This window comes from Cicer arietinum, chromosome 6, assembly GCF_000331145.2.
Source record: "Cicer arietinum cultivar CDC Frontier isolate Library 1 chromosome 6, Cicar.CDCFrontier_v2.0, whole genome shotgun sequence".
NCBI lineage: Eukaryota > Viridiplantae > Streptophyta > Magnoliopsida > Fabales > Fabaceae > Cicer > Cicer arietinum.
Window position 1 is genome coordinate 19,535,436 of NC_021165.2, and position 26,788 is coordinate 19,562,223.

Below are 26,788 nucleotides of genomic sequence, written 5' to 3' on the forward strand. Positions count from 1 at the left end.
ACTAAAATGATCTTTAACTCATTACAAAGCTAAGAAAGAGATAAACAACTTACATGTCTACATTTCCTAAATCTAACTTAGCCTTCTTCGACAAAAACTAAAAATAAAGATAATTCTATATAGTAATTTAAATAGCCATACATTTACTCACTATTTTGATTATAACTTGATCTAAAAGTTTGCGAGCATACACTATTACCAACTAGAATAACTAATATGCGGTGAATATACACAAGTGCGTTGATCAAAGTAAAATTAAACATGTGTTGTTACTTTAAAGAGGAAAAATACACTAGATATATTTAGACATTATTACAAAAGGAACACATGAATGTAATTGAATGTCCCTTGATGTAATTTAGATTCTTAATATGAACAAAAATGCAATCAATATATGCATAGTGTAAGAGGAAAAGACCCAAATCTACCCGAGGCGACATATTTAGGTCTTCTTTGTAGCTACGGTAATCACCTCCTCTATAGCTTGAGCAAAAGTTGCAATCTTGTATGTGAAAAAACCAACTAGAATTGGTATCAATTCTAAGTGTATAAATCCATATTCTGGAACAAGAATCCTGCATTGAAACACTGAGCTTAACCAGTATTCTAGAGTTTAGAGAAACCGAAGACAACATAGTGAAAACAAACATATCTCATTTGCTCCTATATACAATATTAAATTTGAATTGCAATTCTTAATTCTCATTTCTATTTATTAAATCTGAATTACCATTCTTAATTCTCATTATACCAGCTCAAATTGCATATCAAAAGAGGACTTACGCGTTCCAGCGATTATAAATCATGACCAATATAACAGGAACCAATAATCTTGGCTGCCCAATTGCTCCCCTGAAAGTAACATCCAACGAGCTGGTAAGAGATCGTAACAGGTGTTCTCACATGTGTTATGTGTAAATGACTAAACACTACACTGAATTTTCATAAACGTGTGAATAATGAGGCAAGATGATGAAATATAATTAGACGTATGAGTAAAATCTGTTTACAAATATAGTTATTAAACTATTTTGGAAACTTCTAATATTACCTAGAAAAATTAGAAACTTTAAACTTGACTATCAAATAGTAGTCTACTGAAGATATTAGATGCTGCATAATAAATCTATTAACTATTGATTACTTGACAAGGGCCCTGGCACCGTTTGTGTTTAGTGCATCCACGCTATTTCCCAGCATTCGGATATACGCCAAAGAACCAAGGAAGCCAGCACCAAAACTGAATACATGAAAGAAAGGTATGTATTAATCAAACATAAATAAACCTTAAAGCTTTCTTTTGAAGGATACTAGCCTACTAGGTGTTCTGAAATCTTAGCAAACAACTTATTCTTAATCTTGCATCAGTAAATTTTAACTTTTGTAATTTTACTTATAACTAATAATTAATAATAATTGATAACTAGTATAACAGTGGATTTATGCATATATCTCTCAATGGAAACATGACATTGATTAGTTCCTAAAAGTTGTTTCTTTTAATCGTCTCAAAGTGCGTAAGTGCCAGTTCTTAGGGAGGGAGAGAAAAAATGAAAAAAAGTGGCCAAAGACCATTAGAATATCAATAGGAAATAGACAAACCTAAGTTAATTTTTAGTAGGTAAAAGGGGAATGGAGAGGACCTATTTACTCAATTTCCCTCTTAGAGAACAAGTTCATTCTTTCTGAATTAGAGGGAAGGAAAAGCATAATTATGTCTACAAAACTAATTTATGTTATTTCCTTTCCCATCTCTTTGTTTCCTAATATATTTCCTTTCAGTCTCTCATTTAGTTTTCAAATGACGGTAATGTAAAATCTTTTACCATCTTGTTCCTTTTCATCGATATATTACCTAAATTATCCTCAAACACATTCATAAAGGCTTTTTGAAAGGTATTGACTATTTGTAGTGGTTCAAAAGGAGAAACATTTTATAATGAATACGAAATGCATGAACCGTAAAAAGTTAAAACCCCTTTAGTTAAACTAATCTAGAACAAAGTCATCTCCCGTGTGTCAGATGTCTTCGGTTCATATATCTTTTTTGAATATGTTTACTGGATGGTGGTTGCAAACCAAGCTGAATTTTAAATCTCGGTTTAGCCATATTAAGTGCAAGAAGAAACTAGATACCTAGCTGCAATCTCAGGAGAATAAGAAACGTAGGATGAAACCAGACCAACACCACCTATACCCAATGTAAGTACTTGCAACCTCCTCTTTATCTGAAAACCCAAATTAAGTTTTGGAACAGAATTAACAAAGTTTGATAATTGATCATTGTCACAATGAAAAAGGTAAGATTTTTCATAACTTCTACTGAAGAAAAACAACTAGAAACCAGTGTTGAGTACCTTTTCATACTGCTCCCTGGCTTTAGCAGCCAATACTGCAGGATCTTCACGAGACTGCCTTAGTTCCCGAAACATCACATCCTATAGGTAGATAATATTAACCATCGTAAAGTTGCAGTTTGGGTTCAAAAGTGAACTATGGATTGAGTTCTATGTCCTATGTGATCGTAGGTTATATACTTATTATATATGCTGGCAAATATATAGAGTAAAAACTAGATACAGATGACAGAGATTTAACGTGATATACGAAAAAATTACTTACGCTGCCTCCAGTTGCAGCTTTGGTAGCTCTATTCCATTTGTCTTGCTCGCGGCGTGTTGGCGCCAATCTCCATCTTACCCTCTTGCTTTCACTTTCGGTCACCTGGTCATATTTAATTTGTAAGAAGATAGTGGAAAAACAACATAAAATATCATGTGCTTTTTTGGTTTTTCAAATAGAACTTGATACCAAATAGATAAAGAGAATTAAACACTGAAGATAGTAACTCTGTAAAATCCAAAAGATATATTAATCAGAGAAAGACCCAGAGAAGACACACATCCCTTACATTAGTTGGTGTCTCTATTTGCTGGTGTACAATGTGATTTGCAGGAGTTGAGAGTTCTTTGCTCAAATCAACTTCCAAACTACAGTTCATAATTCAAATGACTTAATAGATAAAGAAAGAACAATGCGATCACAGTTGAAGAGTTGAATTTGAATATTTTAGAGCGAAACCTGTCAAGGCTCATGACTCTATTTAAGCTTAAAAACCCAGAAGGCACTTCCTGTTTACAAAACAAACAAAAAATGTCACAACCAACTCAGAGAATTAATCAAAATGATTTGTAGTCATTCACCAAGATATCTTGAGTCACCACCACCACCAAGTCACTGGAGGGTTGGCTCTATGGATCAGACGACACTATGAAGCTCTAATGAAAACCAATTATCAATTAAAATTTCTTGAGTCGACAAGGAATGGAGAATATAGCATCTTACAAACAAAAAATTGCTGCGTCATTCTGATTCCTATGTGAAAATTAGAATGATGTAACTGCTTGCTAAACAAAGTAACTGTTATCCATACTCTTTTACCACACCAATAAATGTGTTCAATAGAAATTAAGAGGCATTTGATGGAATTAATCTTGTGAGTAAATCTCCACATTTAACAATATTACTAAGTACTACACATTGATGAATAAATGAACTAAATCTGGCTAGTTTTGTTAACTTCATTTCCATTTCAACTAAAAACTGAATCATACAATGCAGTAAAACTTGGTGCTGAATCATACACTAACAAACACACAGACGTAATGATAAGTAAACTGAAGTAAAACTTGGTTCTGTTAATATCATTCCTTCCCTCCAATAGTCCCAATATGTTATTTAAAAGGGGTGAAACCCAGGTAAGGTAGGGCACCAATAATGGGTTAATGGACCAAATCTAATTATTATACAAAAAATAAATTGAGACAACATTTTTAGTAATTACATATAGGATCATCACATGGAGAACACACAATGAAAAACATAACTAACTGAATCTCTTTTTTTTATATAATAAAGTAACTGAATCTATAACAGTATTGAAAGGGATTGATTAATTGCATAAGTAAATATCTCTAATTAAACTCAAAATCCAAGTTTTGGAAATTGGAATAGCCATAATCAGTTCTATTGTTCATTAATCCAAACACAAGAATCAACCAACAAACCACAAACACAAAGCAAGCATCATCAACATAACTAGCAATTCAATTTCATCAATCAATCCATAATTCCAACAAAAACAAAGAAACCCAGATGGAAAATAATAACAAGAGTGTTAAAAAAAAGTATGTACCTTTGAAGGAGATTGTTGAAGGGGAGTTTGAGGTTCCTGAATCAACTTTTTGAAACGAGGCATGAAATCTTTGTTCCACATAAAGTCATCAGAGGCTAAAGGGTCAATATCCTGACCACCCCAATACTTGCGGAGCTTGGTGGTCGGTGGAGGACCACCCCATTCACCAGGAGCCATACCAGTGGACCATTTAATGGGTTTTTTATTGGGAAGGATAACCTTTGTTTGTCTGGGGTCTGGTAATGGTGAGTCTTGTGACATTGGTGGTGTGGACGCACATGTCACACAATTGTAGTAGTTTAGATTTAGAGTTCCCATTTTCCTTTTCAATTTCTTCTGTTGTGAGATGATAACAGTAACGAAATGAAAGAACCAGAAACCGCAGAGAGAACTGCTATTGTATTTTTGTGTGTCTATTAAATGGACACACCGTGTTTGCAAAATATCTCCTCGCCAGTCTTCTCATTTATATTTCACTAAAATTTAGAATATTGAGAGACTTTTAAATTATTGGAGAATTTTTAATTAGGTGTTTAATTTAAAAAATCTGTAATCAACTCTCTGAATTAATATTTTTTTTAATTAAGTCTTTACGTTAATTCTTTATTATTTAAATTTTAATAAAATCTAATTATTATTATAAGATTAATTGTAATTTTAGTCCCTCTATTTTTATTCATTCACGAAATTGATTTTTTTATTTAAAAAGTCAACCGTTTTAAACATTTTTCTGGCTTTTTTAACTAAATATATTTTAAATAACGTGACATACAATAGGATGACGTAAAATGATAATACTTATGAAATTTTAATAAAACGTCATAAAAACTTAAATTTCAACTTCAAATTTTTTATATTTTTAATTTAATTAATGAAATATGTTTCATTAATGTATCATATTATAGCATTATATGTCATGTTATTAAAAATATGTAAAATAATTGTTTTTAATTTAAAAATATGAGAGATGGATCAAAATTGTTGACTTTAAAATAGAAGATCAATTCTATGAATTAGTAATAATAGAGAAACTAAAACTACAATTAAATTATTATTATAATAATTTAAAATCTTAATTACAAATATTTTAATTTAAAGATCTATTTTAAAATTGTCAAATAATCTAACGGTTTAGGTAGTAATATAAAAGAAAGAGACTGTGAAGAGAATAGAGATAGTATCAAAAGAGACTAAGGAGGATATAGAAAGATAGGAGACAAGAGTACAAATATGTATAAGAGAGATATGAAAGAGACCAGAGAGAGAATATTTATTGTATCTCTTGTATTTTCTCATTTCTTCTTTTTAATTTTAAGGTCTCTTGTCTCTATTATTCTCTTCTCTATATATCAATCTATTGTCCCTCATCTGTCTTACATATTATATTTTCTCTCTACTCTCATCTATTTTCCATCTCTGGTAGCATCCTTGAGCATGTGTAGGGTGTGTAGTGCATTGAGTGCCAAATGTTATTTCATATATTAAAAATATATATTGATTTATAGATTTTTTTGCATAACAACTTTTGCTATAATAATATTGTAGTTTAATTTAATTTGAACTTTTTAATGTTATCTTATTATATTTTATTTATATATTTATATAATTAATTAAAATAATAATAACATATATAAAAAATAGGACAACAAATTTAAATTTTGCATAAAACACTTAAAAGACGGCCATGTCTCCTCTCTCATTATCATCTGTCTCTCTCAAATATATATATATATCATAAATTTTTAAATTATTTGATAATTTTTAAATAGATTTTTAAATTAAAAAATTGTAATTAAAAATTACTATTTTTTGTAATTAAAGTCATCCTATTAAATTTGACTAGCTGTTGACTGAAAATAGTAGTGTACAAGAATGGTTTATTTATAAAAAAAATATTATTAATTCACTAATCTATCTAAAAAAATTCAAATAATTTAGAGACTTATAAAATAATTGAACCATTTTAAAATAACTATGCAAACTAAAATAGATTATAATTAAGTTTCTGAATCATTATCCTCAAACAAAGAAGTTATTGAATTAATTTACTATTTATAAGTAGGTTATTCCATTATGATCTACTAACAATTGATTGTAAAATGGAAGGACCTAATTATTTTACTGAATTGATTTACTTGATAAAGATTTTATTACTATAAAGCATATGAATAAATCTCCAATTTTGTTCGTGTCAAAAACTTATATTATTCTAGAATAAAAATTTAAAATATCTTAAAATTAATCAAAAATATCATAATTAGTATTATTCTTGTTGTAAAATTTCATTTGAATAATAAAAAAATCATAAAAAATTTCAAGAGTGAATTAAAGTCAAAGATTTTTTTTCTGAATAAAGTCAAAGATATTGAATTCTTGTTATGAGATAAACTTTTATGGATTGAAATTGTTAAAATTTTATTGATAATTTATCTTGTCACAAAAAATACTAAACGGTCCTCTTTTGATTTTTATCAAAAGTTATTTGTAAAATAAACTTTGATAAGTAATGCATAATTGATAACTTTGCAATAAAAAAACACAAACAAACAAGAGGCTCAAATTCTAAAGGGAAATCATTTCCGTTTGCTTAGAGAACTTGAATATCTCATGGCAGTCCAGTATATATATATACTTCTTTTTACGTGAGTGCAAATTATAACCTTAAAGCGTAATATTTGACAAAATTTTATTTATCACATTTTAGATTAGCATCTAGATGATGTTGTGAGTAAAAAAAAGTATATAATGTTGAGTAAAGAGATCCAGATAATGTGCCATACATAATCTTTTAAACCATTCAAAAAATATATTTTAAACAACTTGTTTAGATTGTGATGAATCTGACGACAATAATTAACATATTAAGTTGATCTATTCTTTTTTTTTTTACAAGATACTCTCAAGTGATTTTGAACTATACTCCTAATAAGCAAAACACATATAGCAAGATTGTGTGCATTATTTTATCATTAAAAAAAAAAATCAAATGTTACCAAGCGATTCGTTAAATACTTAAAAATTATTTTTCTATTTAAAATATTTATTTTTAATTCTTTAACCAAATACTCTTAAAGAAAGAAATTTGTTGGCAAGATCTATTAAAAAAAGTAGAATTACCAAATTGCAAAAATACCAATATTGTACTATACATCATTAATAATATGAATCTAGTTTTCCACGGCTACTATAGTGGTGCTGAAATTAGAAGATCGACGTGTTTGTTTAATGGGAATAGATACATGATAACAACAACCTTTAAAAAAAAAAGATCTTTTTATTTCCACGAAAGGTCAACAAAAAAGAAATTATACAAAACAAGAAGAACGATGAAACACACAAATAAAGGAGAAAAGAAAAGACAAAAGAATGAAATAACAAAAGAAAAAATAGTTTTATAAATTGGCAATAAGCAATTCATAATACATAAAAAAGAAAAGGGTAATTCGGGAATTGTTGATGAATTAAGGTTACTTGATCCAGTGTCCAGCAAACCATTGATGATGAAGTCTAATTCGATGAGAAGGATAGTAAATGGATTCATTGCAATTAGGGAAATAAACTTTATAATAATCAATTTTTTGTTGAACCATCTTCTCACTTGCGATTACACCTAACCACCAACCGTCGTTATCAAAAGCATCCACTTTCTGATTCCGTTTAAAATTGGTTGGATTACGGACACGTGGCGGTAATGGACGAAGCTCTTTTGGGTAAAGTGTCTCTTTGAGATAACGACCAGAATTGTCATCTTCTATAAGATTCTTGTAACAAACAACATATTTTCCATTTTCAAGACACGAAACAATTGTACCTTCGTAGTATGAACCGATGAATCCTTCTTCTTTGCTGCATACTTCAACTTTGTCTCCTTCTTTGTAATCAACTTTCTTCATTGGTGGACGCATGCTTTCTTATTTTATTATTTGCACAACTAAATACTCAATCACAGATCGATCAGAGAGAGAATATGGAAATTTTGTTTTTGTGTGTATTATGCATAATGTCTTCTTTATATACTTGAGCTAATGGGACCTTTTTGTGTGTATTTCCGATTCGAATCTTTTTAAATAAAATAAGATATTATTTTTTTTTCCGATTTCATCTTTTATTTTGTTTTTTAATAAGCAAAACAAATCTTCTTTTTTAATAAGCAAAAGAAAAAAATCTTTGATTGTTGCCAAAAAAATATTCTTATTTTGCCAATAGTTTCTGATCTTGATCGTTATTGGAAAAGTATCTTTTTACTGAATTTTGTACCCACGCGAGATACTCCCTCCGTTTTACTTAAGCACGAAATGCAATAATTAAATAAATAAATTAATATATATATAATAATTAAAATCAAAATTTATAAAATGTCTTTAAGATATTTGCACATGAAATACAATAATTAAAAGAAATAAAAAAATAATAATCATTGAAAAATAATATAGAAAAAATAATTAAAAATTATAAATGACATTCGTTTTAAACTAAATTTTTTGAATTGAAATGACACTCATTATAAAAAAAAAAAAATTACATGAAAGTAATTTGTTTTCGTGATAAATATTTTAATGATTGTATTCTTTTTAGTACCATCTTATTCTCTTAAAAAAAATATTTATATTCTTTCTATATGATTAATAAATGGATTTTCAAATGTTTTGATTTCTATAACAATAAACTAATGGTGATTTTTTGTGGTTGACATTTTTTATTAATAATTACTGTACTTTTCACTTTAGTTTATAACATATATATTTTTTACAATTTAATATATCATTATAATAGATTCTTGTTTTGTTAAGTAATTATTTTAACCAAAAAAAAAGTATATTAAAAACATTTGTTTACTTTTGTGCCAAAGGGACTTGGCATTCTTTTCGATTATAATTATTTGTAATCTGTATATTATTCAAATATTTGAGGATTATTACGACTTCAATTTTTTTCTTTTTTTGTTTGATAAATTAGTTTTTTAATGAGAAAATCTACTTATAGATTTTTTTTTTGAAAATCTAGTTAACGGTTTTTTGAGGATTATCACATTAATATATATCAAGTCTTTATCTAACAAATAAAATAAAATAGGTTTAATGACCTTGTAATGTCAATGGAAGATTAGTTTATCCTTCAATGACATTAGTGAAATTTGAAAGCGCAATTCGTGGATCCAAAATCTATTATTTTATCATTCAATCAAACCATTACAATTAAGTTTTTATCACCGATAATAAAAAGTATTTGGACTAGATATATAGAATTAAGCTAGAAGATCTCTTAGTTTTTTTTTTTGTTAGTGTAATAGTTATACACTCACACATCTTATCTTAATGTATAGAAAACTAGAGAATGTAGGTTAGTGTAATAGTTATACACTCACACATCTTATCTTAATGTACAGAAAACTAGAGAATGTAGGGTTCGAACTTAAACTTCTATTTATCAATGTTTCTGCAGCTATTAATTGAGATGTACTTATGAGACCTATCTTATAATTTTTATTACTAGTCAATTTTAATTTTTTAATACAAATCAAATTTATTGATGATATTAACTTTTCATTACTTAATTATTAAATCAATGAAATTTATTTATTTTCTTACTTTCTTTCAAATATATATTATATTTAATTAAATTTGTTATGAATAAAATATATTTATAACAATTAAAGAGAAAATAAGGAAGTAATGTTAATGTAAATTAGTTTTATATTAATATCCAATGAGAATAATGGTTTATTTATTTATTTAAATTAACCAACATTTGAAATAAATAAATAAACATTGAGATGTGGATGTATTTTAAATATTGATTGTGTTTGTGAAGAAATTGTGATCAATGAGATGTTCAAAATATTAAAATTTAATTCCCGTTAAAAAATTAAAATTTAATTACATTATTTAAGAATTAAAAAATTGATTTTTTTTATAATCCGTGAATCTATCCCAATTCAATTTATTCATGACCAAGTTAGTTTGGTTTGAGTTTCATGAAAAAATTTAGAGTTAAAGATTCAACCAAAATAAAATTCATCTACTCATATATCATATTTCGTCAAAACCAATAGACCCAAATAAAATGAATGTTCAAGAAAAATGTCAAGAAAATATGGACTATGTCAAATAATTGGTCATACACAAAATAATATTTGAATGTTATTCTATATTCTAGTCAAACTTTGTAATTTTTGTTTGTTTGTATTTTTAATAATTTTAATAAATTTATATTAATATAATTATTATTTTATTGCTTAATTTTTATTTATTTAACATTTTCATTTGATAAAGTAAGGCAAAATAAATGGTAGAGTATAAAGTGGCCCTTCTAAAGAGTGACTTCTTTAAAACTTGAAAAAACAAAATATATAGAAAATCAACTTAAGGTCGCATTTTCAAAATAGGATGTTTTTCAGAGTCTGTTATATTAAATATCAACCTCTCACAATATAAGGTAGAGTAGATTGGTATTTAAATTTTAAAGTAGAATACATTAGTGTTTTTTTTCTTTTCAAATGTGATTTAGTTTTATAAAAAAGTACTTAGAATAAGCATTCTGTCTTATTACCTAACTTAAATTCACTTCAATAGTATTATATAAAAAAATAGATAATTCTCATTACATATTAGTATATATTTATTAAACTCTTATTTGAATAGTTATTGAAAAAGTATTTTAAAATTTAGTTTTATGATTTCACAAAAATAGTTTACAACACAAAATATTTTATGCTACAAAATACTTTTGGTCTATAAAATAAAATCTTTAACGATTGATAATATTAAGAGTATCTAAAAGAGGCTTAGATTCGGAAGAATTAGATAATAAATTCTCAATCTAGATGCAGAATCTTAGTCAATCGTCTAATCTTTTAAATAAGATTTATCTATAAAATATTTATTTTTTATTTTTTATCAATTCCAAAAACAATCTTTTAAACAACTTGTTTAGACAGTGATTAATGATAATAATTAAAATTCTGGTCAAAATTAAGATATTACGGTGAAAACTAATAAAGATTGCATTACTTTATCATTAATAAAAAAAATGGAGTTACCAAATTGCAAAAAGACCAATATGGTATAATATTTATCAATATGAACCAATTTTTACACGCTCCTTGATCGTGCCTCATTGGTGTCAACCCAGATAGATATTAATCAGTGACACAACTATGATATCTTTGACATAAAAATATAGATAGACACAAGATGCACTTATATGTTTATCTCTATCTTTTTTATTTTTTATCTTCTACAATTTACTTATTTATATATATATATATATTTATTATTTTTATTTTTTCATTTCCTTCACCGTTTCTTATTAATCTGCTTTGAATCACCGTATTCATAATCGCTTTTTCACTTCCGTGTTCTGAATCTTATTAATTTCCGATTATTACACTGCTCTATTCTTTTCTACTATGCTTAGGGTTTCATAACGATCAATTTAGGTTTTCTTTATACAATATATATTGCTTAATTTCGTTGTAAATTTAATTTCAGTGAGTTGGATTCCTTGCGTGGGGAAATTTTTATTAGTGTATCGGTTTTATAGGGTTTTAATTTGCACATTTTTTTTAGCTGAGTAAATACTCATTTTGGTTTGAGAATTTGTGATGCACTATAGTCCTTGAATGTATCGAAATTACGAAAATATACATTATTATGCCTTTTGTTAGTTATTTTTGGTCTTCGAATGTGCCTTGAGTTTGTCGGTTTAGTCCTTAATTGTGTTTTCTGTTGGTCAATTTAAGCCATAAAATTACTAACGAAAGAGATGCTTGGGGCTGTATTTGCAATTTTGACACATATATATATATATATATATATATATATATATTTCAAAAAGTACACATAAAAATCAAAGCATATCGTATTTTACATCAAGTTTTTTCACTTAATAATAACAAAGATCTCTTTAACCTCACAAAGGGTCAAAAGAAAAACACTAAAATGACGTGCATATATACAATACAATGACACAATCACCTCCAATTAAAGATTTTTCTTGCAAAGTTTTCAAGAGATATAATCCCAACAAGCCCATAGTATTGATCCATTAATTAACCTTTGCACTTAATTCTCTAAAAAGACTAACTAATTGAGAAGTCTATACATATACTTGAGAGTCAATTTATAAAAGAGGAAGAGGTAAAATAACACAAAAATACATTTAATATTTTTATTATTAATTTTTTTTCTTCTTTCTCTCTCATAAATAAACTATCAATTACTTGCAGGATTCAAACCCAAAACATAGAAGAAAAAAAACACAAAATTAAATAAAAGACTATTATATATTACTAACAATATGAAAATTGCAAATACATAAAACAAAGGGACAATGCTTACAAACTTCAATATGCAACATAATCGATTAAATAGACCCATATACTCATAGTATACTAACTCATATCAATATTAATTATATTAAAAACCCAACAAGAACAAGAACCTTGATTATTAATTAATGATAATAATATGAATTATTCTTCCAAGATCCATTCTCCATCAACCCACTCATGATGAACCCTAATTTGATCAAATCGGAAGTGAATAGTTTCATTGGTATTTTGGAAATACACCCCATAGTAATAACCATTTTGAGTGGCAATTTTCTCACTAATGATTAATCCTATCCACCAACCATCATTATCAAAAGCATCAACTTTTTGGTAGAAATTGAAGTCTTGAGGATTAACACATGGTGGTAATGGACGAACCTCATTTGCTTTAACTATTTCAATGAGAGGGGCAGATTCGTCATCTGACAAAAGGTTTGTGTAACGAACCGCATATTCTCCATTCTCAATGCATGCAACAACTGTGGCTTCAAAGTATGAACCTTCAAAACCTTCTTCTTCGCTGCATACTTCCACTTTGTCTCCTATATCGTAATCATGCATCATTGCATGAGACAAAACAAGAAATAAACGAGAAAAAAATGACAAAGATATGGATGATGTTTTTGTGTGTACAAACTAACACACAAAGTGTTCTTTTATAGTTGAGGTGATGGGTATGGGATTGAGATTTTTTACAACAAAATATGGTAATTTGTGTGATCAGACGGTTTATATTTCATCTTAGGTTTTCTAGAAAAAAAATATTTTATTTTTGACCAATGGTTTGTCATCTTGGGATTGTGAAATATTTTGTGGGTTTTGTCTTGTGACATATCATAATATCGCCGGATAAATGACTTAAATCTTGATCATTATTATAATCAATAAAATAATTATTTAATATAATTATTCTCAATACAACTTTTCATTTATTTCAGAACATTAAATGTTTATAATTGAAGTTTGACATTAAAAATAAATAATTTAGTAAATTTGAATCTTGTTTTACATTAAATCTATAAAATTAAATACAATTAACTATCTTTCTTAATACCTTTGAAAGTAATCTTTTTTGTTTATAATAGTGATCTAATGAAGTATGAAATAGTTTCGTTTTTTTGGTCAAATGTATTTAATTATTAATTAAATTTTATATCATATGATTCATAATTTTATTTTTTTAATAGAGAAAAATAAATATAGATTATCAATATAAAGAAATTTAATATTGACGATCAATAAGAATATAGTATAATATATATTAGCTTTTTTAAATAAGTCTACACGATAACATCATGGTGATTGATTCATTGTCATTAGACCACAAATAAAATATTTTTACACTATCATTACATCCTCATTAAATATTTTTACAGTATTATTAAATAAGAGTTGTTTTGTCATATATAACTTTTTTATAATAATATATAAATTAATTAACATAAATATTCTGACATATCATCTTATTTTACCCAACTTTTATGATATGAAATGGAAAAATTGATAACTTTCATTTTATGCTAGTGTATAATTATTTTATATTGATAGTTCATATTTATTAAACAATATTTTTATATGGTTAACTTTTATAATAAATACTCAATTATTTTTTTTTAAGTATACCATGTCATAATTTTTTTTTACAATTTTAATATATCATTATATGGTTAATGGTATTATTTTAAATTTTCTAAAATTATATCATCAGTACACATTTTAGATTTGCTTAAAGAAATTATGATTACATTAAGTTTTTTTTTTGAGAAAAATGGAAGTTATATTCATTTTTAACAAGAAAATTAAATTAATATAAAATAAGTTTTAATGAAAGTTTTAGTCACTCTGTACGTTTTCAACCATTCACGAAAGTAATCTCACTTTTTTGAATTTGGAATTTTGAACCATCGTTTAAAAGTTACTAGTAAAAAATTATCATTTCTGATGAAAAAAACGACTTTATACATCCTAAATTTTTTGCTAATATCACTACTTTTTGGGTCTTAAAAATGGAGCAACCAAAAAGTTATATTTTAAAAAGAAAAAAAGTAATTTCATAAATGAGTGAAAATAGAATATCAAAATTTAGATAAACTTAATAAAAATGTAATTTTTCTTGTATGCCAAAGGATCTAGCATATTCTTTTAGCTTACTTTTTTTATATAATAAATGTAATTAAAATTTTATTTAGAAGGTATTAACAAAAAAAACAAATGCTAATTAATGAAGTATTTATTTTGTGTATGATGTTCCAATAAATTATTTTTTTACAATTTTCTTCAAATTTTATTCATTAACTAATTGATTCGTAAAAGATATTTCTTTTAACTAATTGATTATTAATACATATTTATTTTATAAATTTTTTATAGAAAAATATAATCATTGTATTATATTGTTCTTAAATTTTTTAATTATAAGTCATTCAAGATACACTCTACTAATAAAATACATATTTTCTGATAACAAATAGATTCGTGAAAGATAATTTTTCAACTAATTGAGCAATAGAAAATATTTGTTTCATGTGTAAATGTATATAGTAAATTATAATTATTATTTATAATTATTTCATGAAAGACCGTATTTTAACAAACATACTAGTCAAAAACATTTGTATAGTGTATAATTTATAATGAAACATGTTATAATATTCTTAAATATTTTATCTAGATCAAAGATATATTCAAAAGAATAATTTCATTAAATACATATTTCTATTTTATACATATTTCTATTGTACTAATAAAATATATATTTCTATTTTATAATCTATTTGTTCTTTGAAAATTATCTTTCAACAAATTCATAAATAAAAAATATTTTTTTTATTATAATTGATTTGTAAAAGAACACGTTTGTCATGTGTATAGTTTACATGGTAATTTGAAATTATTGTATTATAATTTTCTTTAAATGTTTATTTATAAGATACTTAATAGACACACAACTAAAATATATATATTTATCACTTAACCATTGATTCATGAAAGAAATTTTTTGAACTATATTCAACTTGTAAAAAACATTTGTCCAATGTATAATATATGCAGTAAAGTATAATTATTATTTTAGTTTATTCTTCTAAACTTTATCTAGAAGACATTCGAGAGGCATAATAGTAGTAAAATATAGATTTATACTTTAACTAATTATTGAACTAATTTAAAATATATAAGAGCGTATTTCAATTAATTATCAGTAAAAAATAGTGTATAGTTTATACATTAAATTATAATTATTGTATTGTAATTTTCATCACATATACTTTAACTAATTAATTCATAGAAAATAATTTTTTAATTGATTGACAATTTATAAATAATTGTCATGTATTTGATTTGTATAGTAAATTATAATTATTATATTATAATTTATTTTCAAATTTTTATCTAAAAAATATTTAAGAGAAACACTATTAATAAATTATATACTCATCTTTTAATTAGTTGTTATGTGAAAAATATTTTTTAAACTAATTGATCGGTGACAAATATTTATTTAATATATGATTTGAAGAAAAAATATTCATCGTAAATTGGCTTTTATTTGAATTTTATGAAAAAATATAACAAAAGTAGAATCAAATAAAACTATATATTTGTAATATATGTTCTAGTTTTTCTCTAAAATATCGAATTAAACTGACGTATTACATTCTTATTGTTCAGAACTTATTTAGTATATAAAAACAATAATCTGTAAAAACATTTATTCTATAAATTTTTTTATGATACATTTTAAATTTTTAAAAATATCAACCACATTAAACCAAATAATATATTTTTCATCAGTTTGATTTGGTTAGACTGGTGGGCAAATATTTCAAAACCTAAATTAAATCATACTGTTTATTTTAATTGTTTTTTATTTTTATACTTCTCACTCTTGTAAAAATATTTTGAAAAAACAATTTTCTTTTTTATTTGAGAAAATAAAAAATGAAAGATGAGAGATATGGTTGACAAGGTGAAATGAAAAGATGAGAGTGGAAAAACAATCTAGTATTGGAAAGTGTGAAAAGTATTGGAAAATAACGAGTGAAATAATATTTTTTTGTAGAGTGAAAAATAATATTTTATAAATATTTTTTATCTCAATTATAAATAAATAAAAATTGAATGTTTTTTAATTTTATTTATAAGAAAAAATAGACTTTTAAAATGATAGTTTTATCCTTATTTAATGTTTATCTTTGAATATTATTCGTATATTTAGTGTCTCACATTTTTTATAAGAGATATATTTATAAAAATATTTAAAAAATAATAGTAATAAATAACTTCATTGATATTAATGTTTTTTGTTTTTGTTTTTCTTCTTGTAATTGAAACTAGAGAGAATACTTTATAAATGAAGAGTATTTTTGTTAATACCCCATTCAAAATAGAAGAAAAACAGAAAAAAAAATAATTGATATATTTAATTTAAAACTTGAACAAAATATGATATAAAACACAACTTTTTTTTATTACGTTAAGAGGTATTTTTGAAAAAAACAATATGAAAATGTGGTAGATAAAGTGAGACTAAACTGATAAGAGTAATAAAAGACCATAATATTGAAGTGTAAAAAAATAGATATAATAATAAATAAAACATTTTTTTAATAAAAGATAGTAAAATTAGTAAAAATAGAAAATAATAATTTATTTACCCTCAAATAAATTGATATAAAAAATTAAGTGAAGGAATTTTTGTCGTGGTGTTCTATTTTTATATTGACGGTAAGAAAAATGATTGTTTTATTATTTTAAGAGATATTTATGAAAGAAAAAGAGTAAACTCATTGAAGTGATAAGTGAAAAAAATGATAGTATTGGAAAGTGAGAAATATTGAAAATGTAAAAAGAAGATGCAACAATAAATGAAATATTTTTTTAACACTCATCCATTTCATATGAAAAGTAGAATTAATGTTTTTCAAGTAGTGAACTGTTACAGTTAAACAAAATAATGCTTAAAATTACATTAAAAAGTAAAAATAATATTTATTTTTTAAATATGTATTTTTGTTAAAATGACATTTAATATAAAATACAAGAAGTAAAAAAAATCTATTTAGAAATAAATTGACGGTATAAAATTTAGTGAGGATAGTATATTTTTATATTGATAATAGATATATATTCTTAATTAATTTATCTTATTCAAATATTTGACGACGATTACAACTTTTCTTCATAAATTATCTTTTAATGAGAAAATAATTAAATATTCCTCCAACTGTTTCGACTTCTTAATTAGATTTAATACATTGTAATATAATTATAAAAAGGTATTCAACCACAATTAATAGACAAAAATATTTCTCGGTGCTTTATCCTATTTAAAAGTAACGGTTCAATTCTTTATTTTATTTCCTTTTTATATATAATTTATTTTAAAATAAGTATAATATTATCTTTTTGAAAAAAAAAAAAAAATTAAAGACAATTTATTGATAATGTAAAATTATTTTACACATTTAATTTGCCATATCATACTAACTAATTTTAAAATCAAAAATAGTTATTAAATATTTTGTAGATGTGATGAGTTATTAATAAACATCAGTATAAAACAAGTTTACATTATAAAAAATGTTTTAGGTTTCAAGTCCACAAAGGATTGTTATGAAAAAAGTTTATGAGGGCGAAGAAGATGATGATTTTCTTTTTTAGTTAGAAGAATGTGAAATTCATAGATAAAAAATAAAGAAGAAATTTTAGAAGTTGAAAATTGAAGAATTTTTTTATAGAACAACTATAAACAAATATTTTAAAATAGGTAACTTATTATTTATGTCTCTAATTCAATTGGTCGCTAATATTTCAATCTTTAATTCAAAAAAAAATCAAGATAGTTATTGATTCAGTCAAATGTTAGTCCCCTCATCTTAGTCTTTAAATTTAACTTTTCTATGAATGGTGTCAAGTGAGTGACACGTATTTAACTGAGTGATGTCTCAGTCTCTCCTAAGTAGATCTAATGAATAGTCAATGACTAAAATGATATTAAAATAAATAAAAATGAAATTTTAAATGGAAAATTTTATTTTTTTGGAGACCATACAACTCCGATCATCGTTGTCGTTTGATCTTCGTCTCTACCACCCAGAGCCGGTCCAAGGGTAAGGCCACCGCTTTAAACCTCTCTAAAAAAACAAAAAATTTTACTAAAAAAAAAGCCTCAAATATTTTTTTATCTATGAAAAAAAGCCTCACATTTTAATATTTTTAAAATTAATTTTGATAAAATTTTATATAAATTAAATAAAATATTTTGTTTTTATTATAAATTATTTAATACTTATCTCAGTACAACTAAATTGGTTAATTAAAACAGTAGAGATGAGAGAAATATTAGTTATAAATTGAATAATCATGAGATAAAAGGTGAGTACATCATTAATATGAGAAATACTAGTTATAAATTGAGAGATCATGATATAAATAGTGAACATATTGTTAACATGAGTTACTTGAGTGCTACAATATATACACATTCTTTTCTTATTCAACTAAAATATGGAAAATTTTACATGAGTGCCCGCTGTTGCCGTTGAAATGTCTTATTTCATTATTTGAAAAATATAGAGAAAATAGATTTGAAAATGTCATTAAGTTTGTTAAACAAAATTTATATAATTATTAAATAAAATATTAATAATTTATTTATTAAATTTTGAAAAGGCTTTATCTAATAATTTCGCTTTAGGCCTCGGGCGGCCCTGTGTTCTTATCGCTATTTTTGGTACACATTTCTTAAACATGTTCCCTTTTCGTTGATTTTGTTGTTGATTTTCCAATTTTAGTTCCGCATGTGATGAATATAGCTACTTCCTTCGCTTCATGCTATCATTGATGGCGAGAAATGCTAGCATTGTAATTTACTATAAGATATACTTTTTCCACACGGATTCTTTAAACTGCAAAGTGAATGATATTAATTTTGATGAACAAAACAATGGTTGATTAACAGTATATGCACAACGAATAATGAGTGTATTGAAATATCAACACTTAAATTTTCTCACTGTACTAAAGTAAAAATCCTTTCAAAATATTCTTTAGTGTATGCAGAGCCGGTCCAAGGCCACCAAAGCAAGCGCTTTAGACCTCTCTAAAAAAACAAAATTTTTTACTTAAAAAATGGCATCAAATATTTTTTTATCTATGAGAAAGGCCTCACATTTTAATATTTTTAAAATTAATTTTGATAAAATTTTATATAAATTAAATAAAATATTTTGTTTTTATTATAAATTATTTAATACTTATCTCAGTACAACTAAATTGGTTAATTAAAACGATGAGAGAAATATTAATTATAAATTGAATAATAATGAGATAAAAGGTGAGTATATCATTAATATGAGAAATACTAGTTATAAATGGAGAGATCATGATATAAATAGTGAACATATTGTTAACATGAGTTAATTGAGTGCTACAATATATACACATTCTTTTCTTATTCAACTAAAATATGAAAAAATTTACATGAGTGCATGCTGTTGTCGTATAATCGTTGAAATGTCTTATTTCATTATTTAAAAAATATAGAGAAAATAGATTTGAAAATGTCATTAATTTTGTTAAACAAAATTTATATAATTATTAAATAAAATATTAATAATTTATTTATTAAATTTTAAAAAGGCCTTATCTAATAATTTTGCTTTAGGCCTCATAACGTGTTGGACCGGCCCTGCCACCACCACCAACTTCTCTTCGCCGCCGATTTCAACCATCGTCATTTCTTGTTGTCGAAAACACTTTTTCACTCTCAACATAGAAAGTGCATGTTTGTCTCTTACTCTGAAAAATGTTGATTTTTATCTTAGTTTAATCATGCATTAGAACATTTATCTTCATCTTCTTTATTATGATTATGTCTAAATGTTAGATTTTTGTTATCATCTTCTCTGTTTAGGGTTTATTTTTTTATTCTGGAAATTTCTTTAAATTTTTTTTATTTTGATCATGCATTATATTTGTCATCATCTTCTCTATTATATATGATTATGTCAAACTTTTGATTTTTTTTCCATCATCTTCTCTGTTGGTTTGGGGTTTCTAACAATAATATTTTTGGTACGTTAAAAAATTGTTGATATTGTATGTTTCTATTTTTTTGTTTTATAATGGGTTGGATTACTGTTATTTTGCAACATGGTGGAAATAATTCATTCAGTATGGCAATGATAACATGGAGTATGAAGGGCGTGAGTTTGGTATTCGGGAAAAATTGAAACCGACTACCTTAATAAGTTTATGTTTCAAGATTATGGAATGCAATAGATGTGTAGGAATTGAAAGTATTTATTGACTGGTTTCTAAAAGGCAAGGTTTAGTAAAGTCTTAGTATTTGAATTCACATTTGAATTATAGTTTACGATAATATCTTGAATTTTGTTATTTTAATCCTTGTCATGTAATTAATGTAAGGAAATTAAAAGATATATTTTAACATCATTCTCAAGAGCAAAAATTATCGATTATCATTGACCACACACGTACAATATTTTACATGAGATTTATATCTTTATCTTTTGAAGCATCGAGAATGATAAATCACCGACACCACGATATGATAGTGTCTCTACTCCATCTACGTGAACAATTATCACAAAATGCATTGGTGGTAGCTGACGATTATATATATATATATATATATATATATATATATATATATATATATTCTCTCTACCTTATCGACATAGTGGACCTTGTATGCCACAAATCCAATTTATTTAATTTAATTAAATCATTAATCAATTAAATTATTATTTAATTAAATAATTATTTACTTAAATTTTTAATTTTCGATTTAATGGTTCTATCATGTAATCCTATAGACTCCCACTTAATTAACAATAATATTAAATATTATAAATAATGAGTGACATCTAGCACTGCATGATTACTATCCAATTAATGGAAAAATCGATTATACAACTTTAACTTTAATGTAACCACTATTTATTGTGCATTAATTATCCCTTCATTCAAATATATTAATTGAACACAAGACATAAAAAGTGTCATCCTTGTTAAGTCCAATAATTTGTTTCTCGATTCCCGAGTATACATGTAATCATTAATGTAACAAATATCTTATATTGGTACATTTTGGTGTGACCACACACATTTAACATATCATTCTATCGAAAGACTCAAGACACAACTCCTATCATGCAAAAGCGATAAATCTTATTTATATCACTCACACCCCTCTATATGGTTTATTGTAGATCAATTAGTCACCATTATGATTGTCCTGTTATAGATAATGCTTGATGGCATCAAAGTTTACAACTCTTCGAGTATGAATTGTAGTGACTTCAAGTGAACGACTACTTATTATGGTTACATGAAAATCGTTAACAATACTTGCATAACTATTATATAACATTCCCATAACGGATCAATTTAGTACAAATATTACTCATAATATTTATACATATGTGAAGACTTGATATATTATATCCATGACTGGTGAGATGTGATCATCAGTCTGCTCGCAGAATAATATATATGCATTAACATCGTCCCATTTAACGGTAAAACTTGACTACAAACAGTTTAAGAATAATGTCATTATGTTCAATGGGGTCTCACGATTAAGTTACACTTAATATTTTACTAAATAGACTAATTATTCTATGTACTTTTTTTATTCTTTAAATAAATCCACATGATAAATTAAAATGTCTCATATATTACTATATAAATAATAGTAAGTGTCATGATACAAATAATAACCAAGAAAAAATTGTTGGCTTCTAGGGCTAACTTTAACAATTAATATATGATTTAACTTGTGATTTAGATTTTGAATCCTTTAATTGAATTAGTACATGTTTGTTATGGTTGTGAACTTAGGGATACACATGTACCAATTTATCGTTGTGCATTCAGTGACCAATTTGACAATGCAATATAACATACAAGGGCCATTTTGGCTATAAGTTATTACTTTCAGGGACTACAATGATAGTAAGTATTACTTTTGGGAGACCATTGTGAGTATATTCATAACTTTACAACTCATAATATCCATTCAAATTTTACAACACTTAAAGTCACTTAATGACACAACATACATTAACAATATGAAAAAAAAAAAAAAACACTTCATTTCACTTGAAATAACACAAAACACATTAAGAACTTGCGAAACACAAAATATATTTTAAACTACCCATATTAAAAACTATACTAACTGTCAAATCCAATTTATGGTTTGTGAAACCAAACCATCTGAACACTCCATTTGAATTATGGTGCCTCTCAATCCCTCTTCCTTAATCTAATGCATGTGATGGACGTGTTTCATCACTTGCAAGTACTTGAATAAACTCATACAAAGTGTCCATAATAACCATATTCTTCATACAAAAAATATTAATTTTAAATTTTAATCTGAAACCGCATGTGAAAAATGAACCCTAAAACCAAACTCATATTACCTTTATCCCTATAAACCCTAATCCCAAATTTGATTATGGGCCTTTAATATAAAATCTTCAACCCATATTATCTTGTTGATTTAACAAGTGTTGACCAGTCTTCCTCTATTAGTTGGTATTTAGGCAACATATACGTCCTTTCTCTCACGCTGACATTTTTTTTTTTTTTAATTTTTGAAGAATTTTAAATTGAGATGAAAAAGATTGAATTCGTTGTTATGATTGACTTCCCATCATTATAATCTTTGTTGTGATGATTGATCTTGTTGTGATGATTAAGAAAAAACATGAAAAACATTGGGGAACAAATTAAGGTTTAGGTAAAGGAAGATAGGAATGACATGAAGACCAATGTGAATGGTATGAAGAGTGATAGTGGTGGTGGAGATGACAGTGAAAACTGATGAAGGTGGTGGTGGTTGGGCTTGATGAAGGGGCAGAAAATGAGGGGAAATGTAATTGAAAGGAGAATAAAGTAAAAAAAGTAAATGAAAAAAGAAAACCATAAATTTTCCATTTAAATCTTCATTTTTTGTATAATTATTTTTTGGTTCATAACTATTCACGAGAACTACTTAGGAGAGATGATGGCATATCATTCAACCACGTACATTTTTTTTTTTTTCTAAATTCAAAATTGAATTGAAATCATTTTATTGTGTCGGAGATCAAAATGGTGGTTTATTCAATTTAAATTTTTCAAGCTTAAAATTTTATTTAAAATAGATGCACTTTGACGTTAATCTTTGTAGTTTGGACTTATCCAAATGAAGAGGACAGTGCAACTACCATAAATAAATCCCTTAAAACTCAACAACAACTAACGGTTAATTTTTCAATCAAACCAATCACTTCACCGTTTGAATTTGAAGAGATTATCATTTTAAATTTTCAATGTTCCGAAGAGACAACGACGTTGTCTAGAGCAAATCAAATCAAGCATGACTCGTAAACATCATCCACCATCATCTCAATCTTCTTCATACTATCCCTCCACTCATCGAAATAGAATTCCAAAACAAAATTCATCATCAGAAGAAGAAGACGATGATGAAGACAACGATATTAAAAGTGATGCAGACGCTATTGGTTCTGAATACAACAACGATTCCCAGGGAGATGAACACCAACAGTTTGAAGAAGAAGAAGAAGAAGAAGAAGATGAAGAAGAAGATAATGATGATAATGCTGTTTCTGAATCCTTGTCAAATACACTAGACAGTGACCCATCTTTCTCACAAGAACCACACAGTGATGATGTTTTAGAAAGCCCTTCAATTTCTGCTTCCAATGTCCCAAATCCAACACAACCTATGAATCCATCTTCATCTTCATACATAAAAGTCGCTCCTTTACCCATTTTCCGTGGCACTCCAAGTGAATCCCCAATCACCCATTTGAGTCGTTTCAACAAAGTATGCAGAGCAAACAATGCATCCTCCATTGAAATGCAAAAGAAGATCTTCCCCATCACACTTGAAGAAGAACCTGCATTATGGTACGATCTCAACATTGAACCTTACTACCCTTCTCTTTCATGGGACGAAATCAAGTTGTCATTTTTACAAGCGTATTACGACATTGAACCCGATGAGGAGTTAAGGACAGAGCTTATGGGGATTCATCAATTTGAGAAGGAACGTGTTAGATCCTATTTTCTGAGACTGCAATGGATTTTGAAGCGGTGGCCGGAACATGGGTTGGAAGATGATGTTATCCAAAGGGTATTTGTGGATGGATTGAGGAAAGAGTTTCATGATTGGGTTCTTATGCAGAAACCCAATTCTTTAAAAGATGCATTGAGATTGGCTTTTGATTTTGAGCATGCGACAAGGATTAGGGGGAAGAAGGAAATGGTTATAATTTGTGGGTTTTGTGAGGGGCCACATGAAGAGAATAGTTGTGGGGTTAGGGAGAGGATGAGAGAACTATGGAGACAGAATGGGAAGAAAGAGGGGAGTGATAAGGTTGATAAGGATCTTTTGGGATCGTTTTGTATTGGAGAAAGTAGTGGTCATGGGAAGATTGAAATGAATGAAAGTGAAAAGGATGGTGGAAGCATGAAAAAAGAGCAGTACTGTCAATGCAGAAAACATGTGTTGGAAGAAAACACTTTCCAGGAACAACAGCCTTCAATCTAGGATTTCTCATTATGACCGATAGATCTAGGAGTTGTGTTTTATACATAGAGCTCTTTATTTTAATTAGTGGGGATGGGGAAGTTTGTTTTGTATAGACTAATTTTAGCATAGAATTGAATTACCATGCATGAAAATATTGTACTGTTTTGCTATAAATAACCGCACGGTACAACATTCATGGTTAGATGGTATTTCAAATAGGATTTGTTATTAATGCACAATAATCTGGACTGAGATTGGTGTATTTTAATCAGTCATTGTTATTCTTCTTGGTGTAATGGACTTAGATATTTTGCTTTGGATAGAATGAATTCCATTTTATTTCCATTTACGACTTGTGGTTCATCAACTACCAAGTCATTATTATTTATTAGCTAGTGTCATGAAGTCACAGATTATCAGTTTATTATGCCCATTTTCCTTTTTGTGCCTTGTTTCGGTAACTCTAACATTTACTGCATTATTCTCTGCCCCCTGATACAGAAGATTTTGTGAAAGTTAATAGCATTGCCAAGGTTGGCAGATATGAAAATGCCTGAGGAGAGTAATTCTACATACATATTTGTTATCAATATCACTATTATTTCCAATTGACTGCATCAATTTATACAACTATTATCGGTGACGGAGCTAGGAATTAAGTGTAGGGGACGAGTTTAAAACTATAATTTAGTAAAGAAAAAATTAAATTTCAAATACACAATATGCAAGAAATTATAAAATATAATTTAGGTGCTTTAGAAAAGATAAAACAAATTAGGGTTCTAATAAAGACTTGTTTTAAATTTTACTCGATTAAAATGGGCTTTTTTATTATTATACCACTAAAATAAAAATTAAATACCATAATACCACTCTTTTCAAATTATATACCAAAGTACCATCCTTTCTCAGCTTTGTATTCCTTCCTCTTAGAAATCGGTCCTTGCCCCTAAACTTTCTCAACTAATCTTTTTTTTTTAGAGAAGGAAGGGAAATCGGTTTCCTCAATACTGATTTCTCTACTAAAAATTTGTTTTTTTTTTAATTTTTATTTTTTCAAATTATTAAATTTATTTTATTATTTATAAAATTATTTTTATTAGTGGTACTATTTAATAGGCACATATATAGGGAATTTGATCAATTAATAAAGCCACGTTCACCCGCTGAGAAATAATGCAACACATTATTTTTCGTTAACATCTTTCTTAATAATAAATATATATTTTCTTAATCAATAATTGTTATTTTAATTAAATAATTAATTTAAGTTTCATTTATTATTAATTTAATTCATTATTATTTTAATCAAATAATTAATTTAAGTTTTATTAATTATTTAATTAAGTAATTAATATTTTAATTCAATAAATAAATACAATGTTAATTTTATATTTTATAATTATTAAAAAAAATTAATTACAATATTTTATAATTAAACATACAAATACCAAACGAGTGAAAAAAAAATATATACAAATTTTATTACAATATTTTTATTACATTAATCTCCTATATGGTGTTCAGTCCCACATCGTGGTGGTCGACGAATACAACGTGGACGACGTGGAGGTGAGTTTTCTTCGTCAACTGGGGCATATGGCTCCTGAACATTTTCACTTAGTAGGTCGACATACATCGAAGAAGTATGATCTACTTGATTTGGGAATGATGGAACACCAAA

General features: G+C 26.2%; 2 protein-coding genes across 2 annotated transcripts; both read right to left on the reverse strand.

Moving 5' to 3' along the window:
* Positions 1-240: 240 nt before the first annotated feature.
* On the reverse strand, positions 241-4,634 carry LOC101510616 (protein CONSERVED ONLY IN THE GREEN LINEAGE 160, chloroplastic). The gene is made up of 9 exons (XM_004505440.4): positions 4,196-4,634; positions 3,082-3,131; positions 2,912-2,990; positions 2,623-2,724; positions 2,358-2,438; positions 2,137-2,228; positions 1,145-1,240; positions 784-852; positions 241-575 (listed from the first exon to the last, which is right to left on the reverse strand). Exons 1-9 carry the CDS (start codon positions 4,511-4,513, stop codon positions 443-445), a joined length of 1,020 nt encoding a protein of 339 aa, XP_004505497.1. The 5' UTR covers positions 4,514-4,634; the 3' UTR covers positions 241-442.
* Positions 4,635-7,449: 2,815 nt separating this feature from the next.
* LOC101489110 (protein AGENET DOMAIN (AGD)-CONTAINING P1-like) lies at positions 7,450-13,159 on the reverse strand. Its single transcript, XM_073369456.1, has 2 exons — positions 12,672-13,159; positions 7,450-8,106 (listed from the first exon to the last, which is right to left on the reverse strand). Exons 1-2 carry the CDS (start codon positions 13,089-13,091, stop codon positions 7,663-7,665), a joined length of 864 nt encoding a protein of 287 aa, XP_073225557.1. The 5' UTR covers positions 13,092-13,159; the 3' UTR covers positions 7,450-7,662.
* Positions 13,160-26,788: the final 13,629 nt, after the last annotated feature.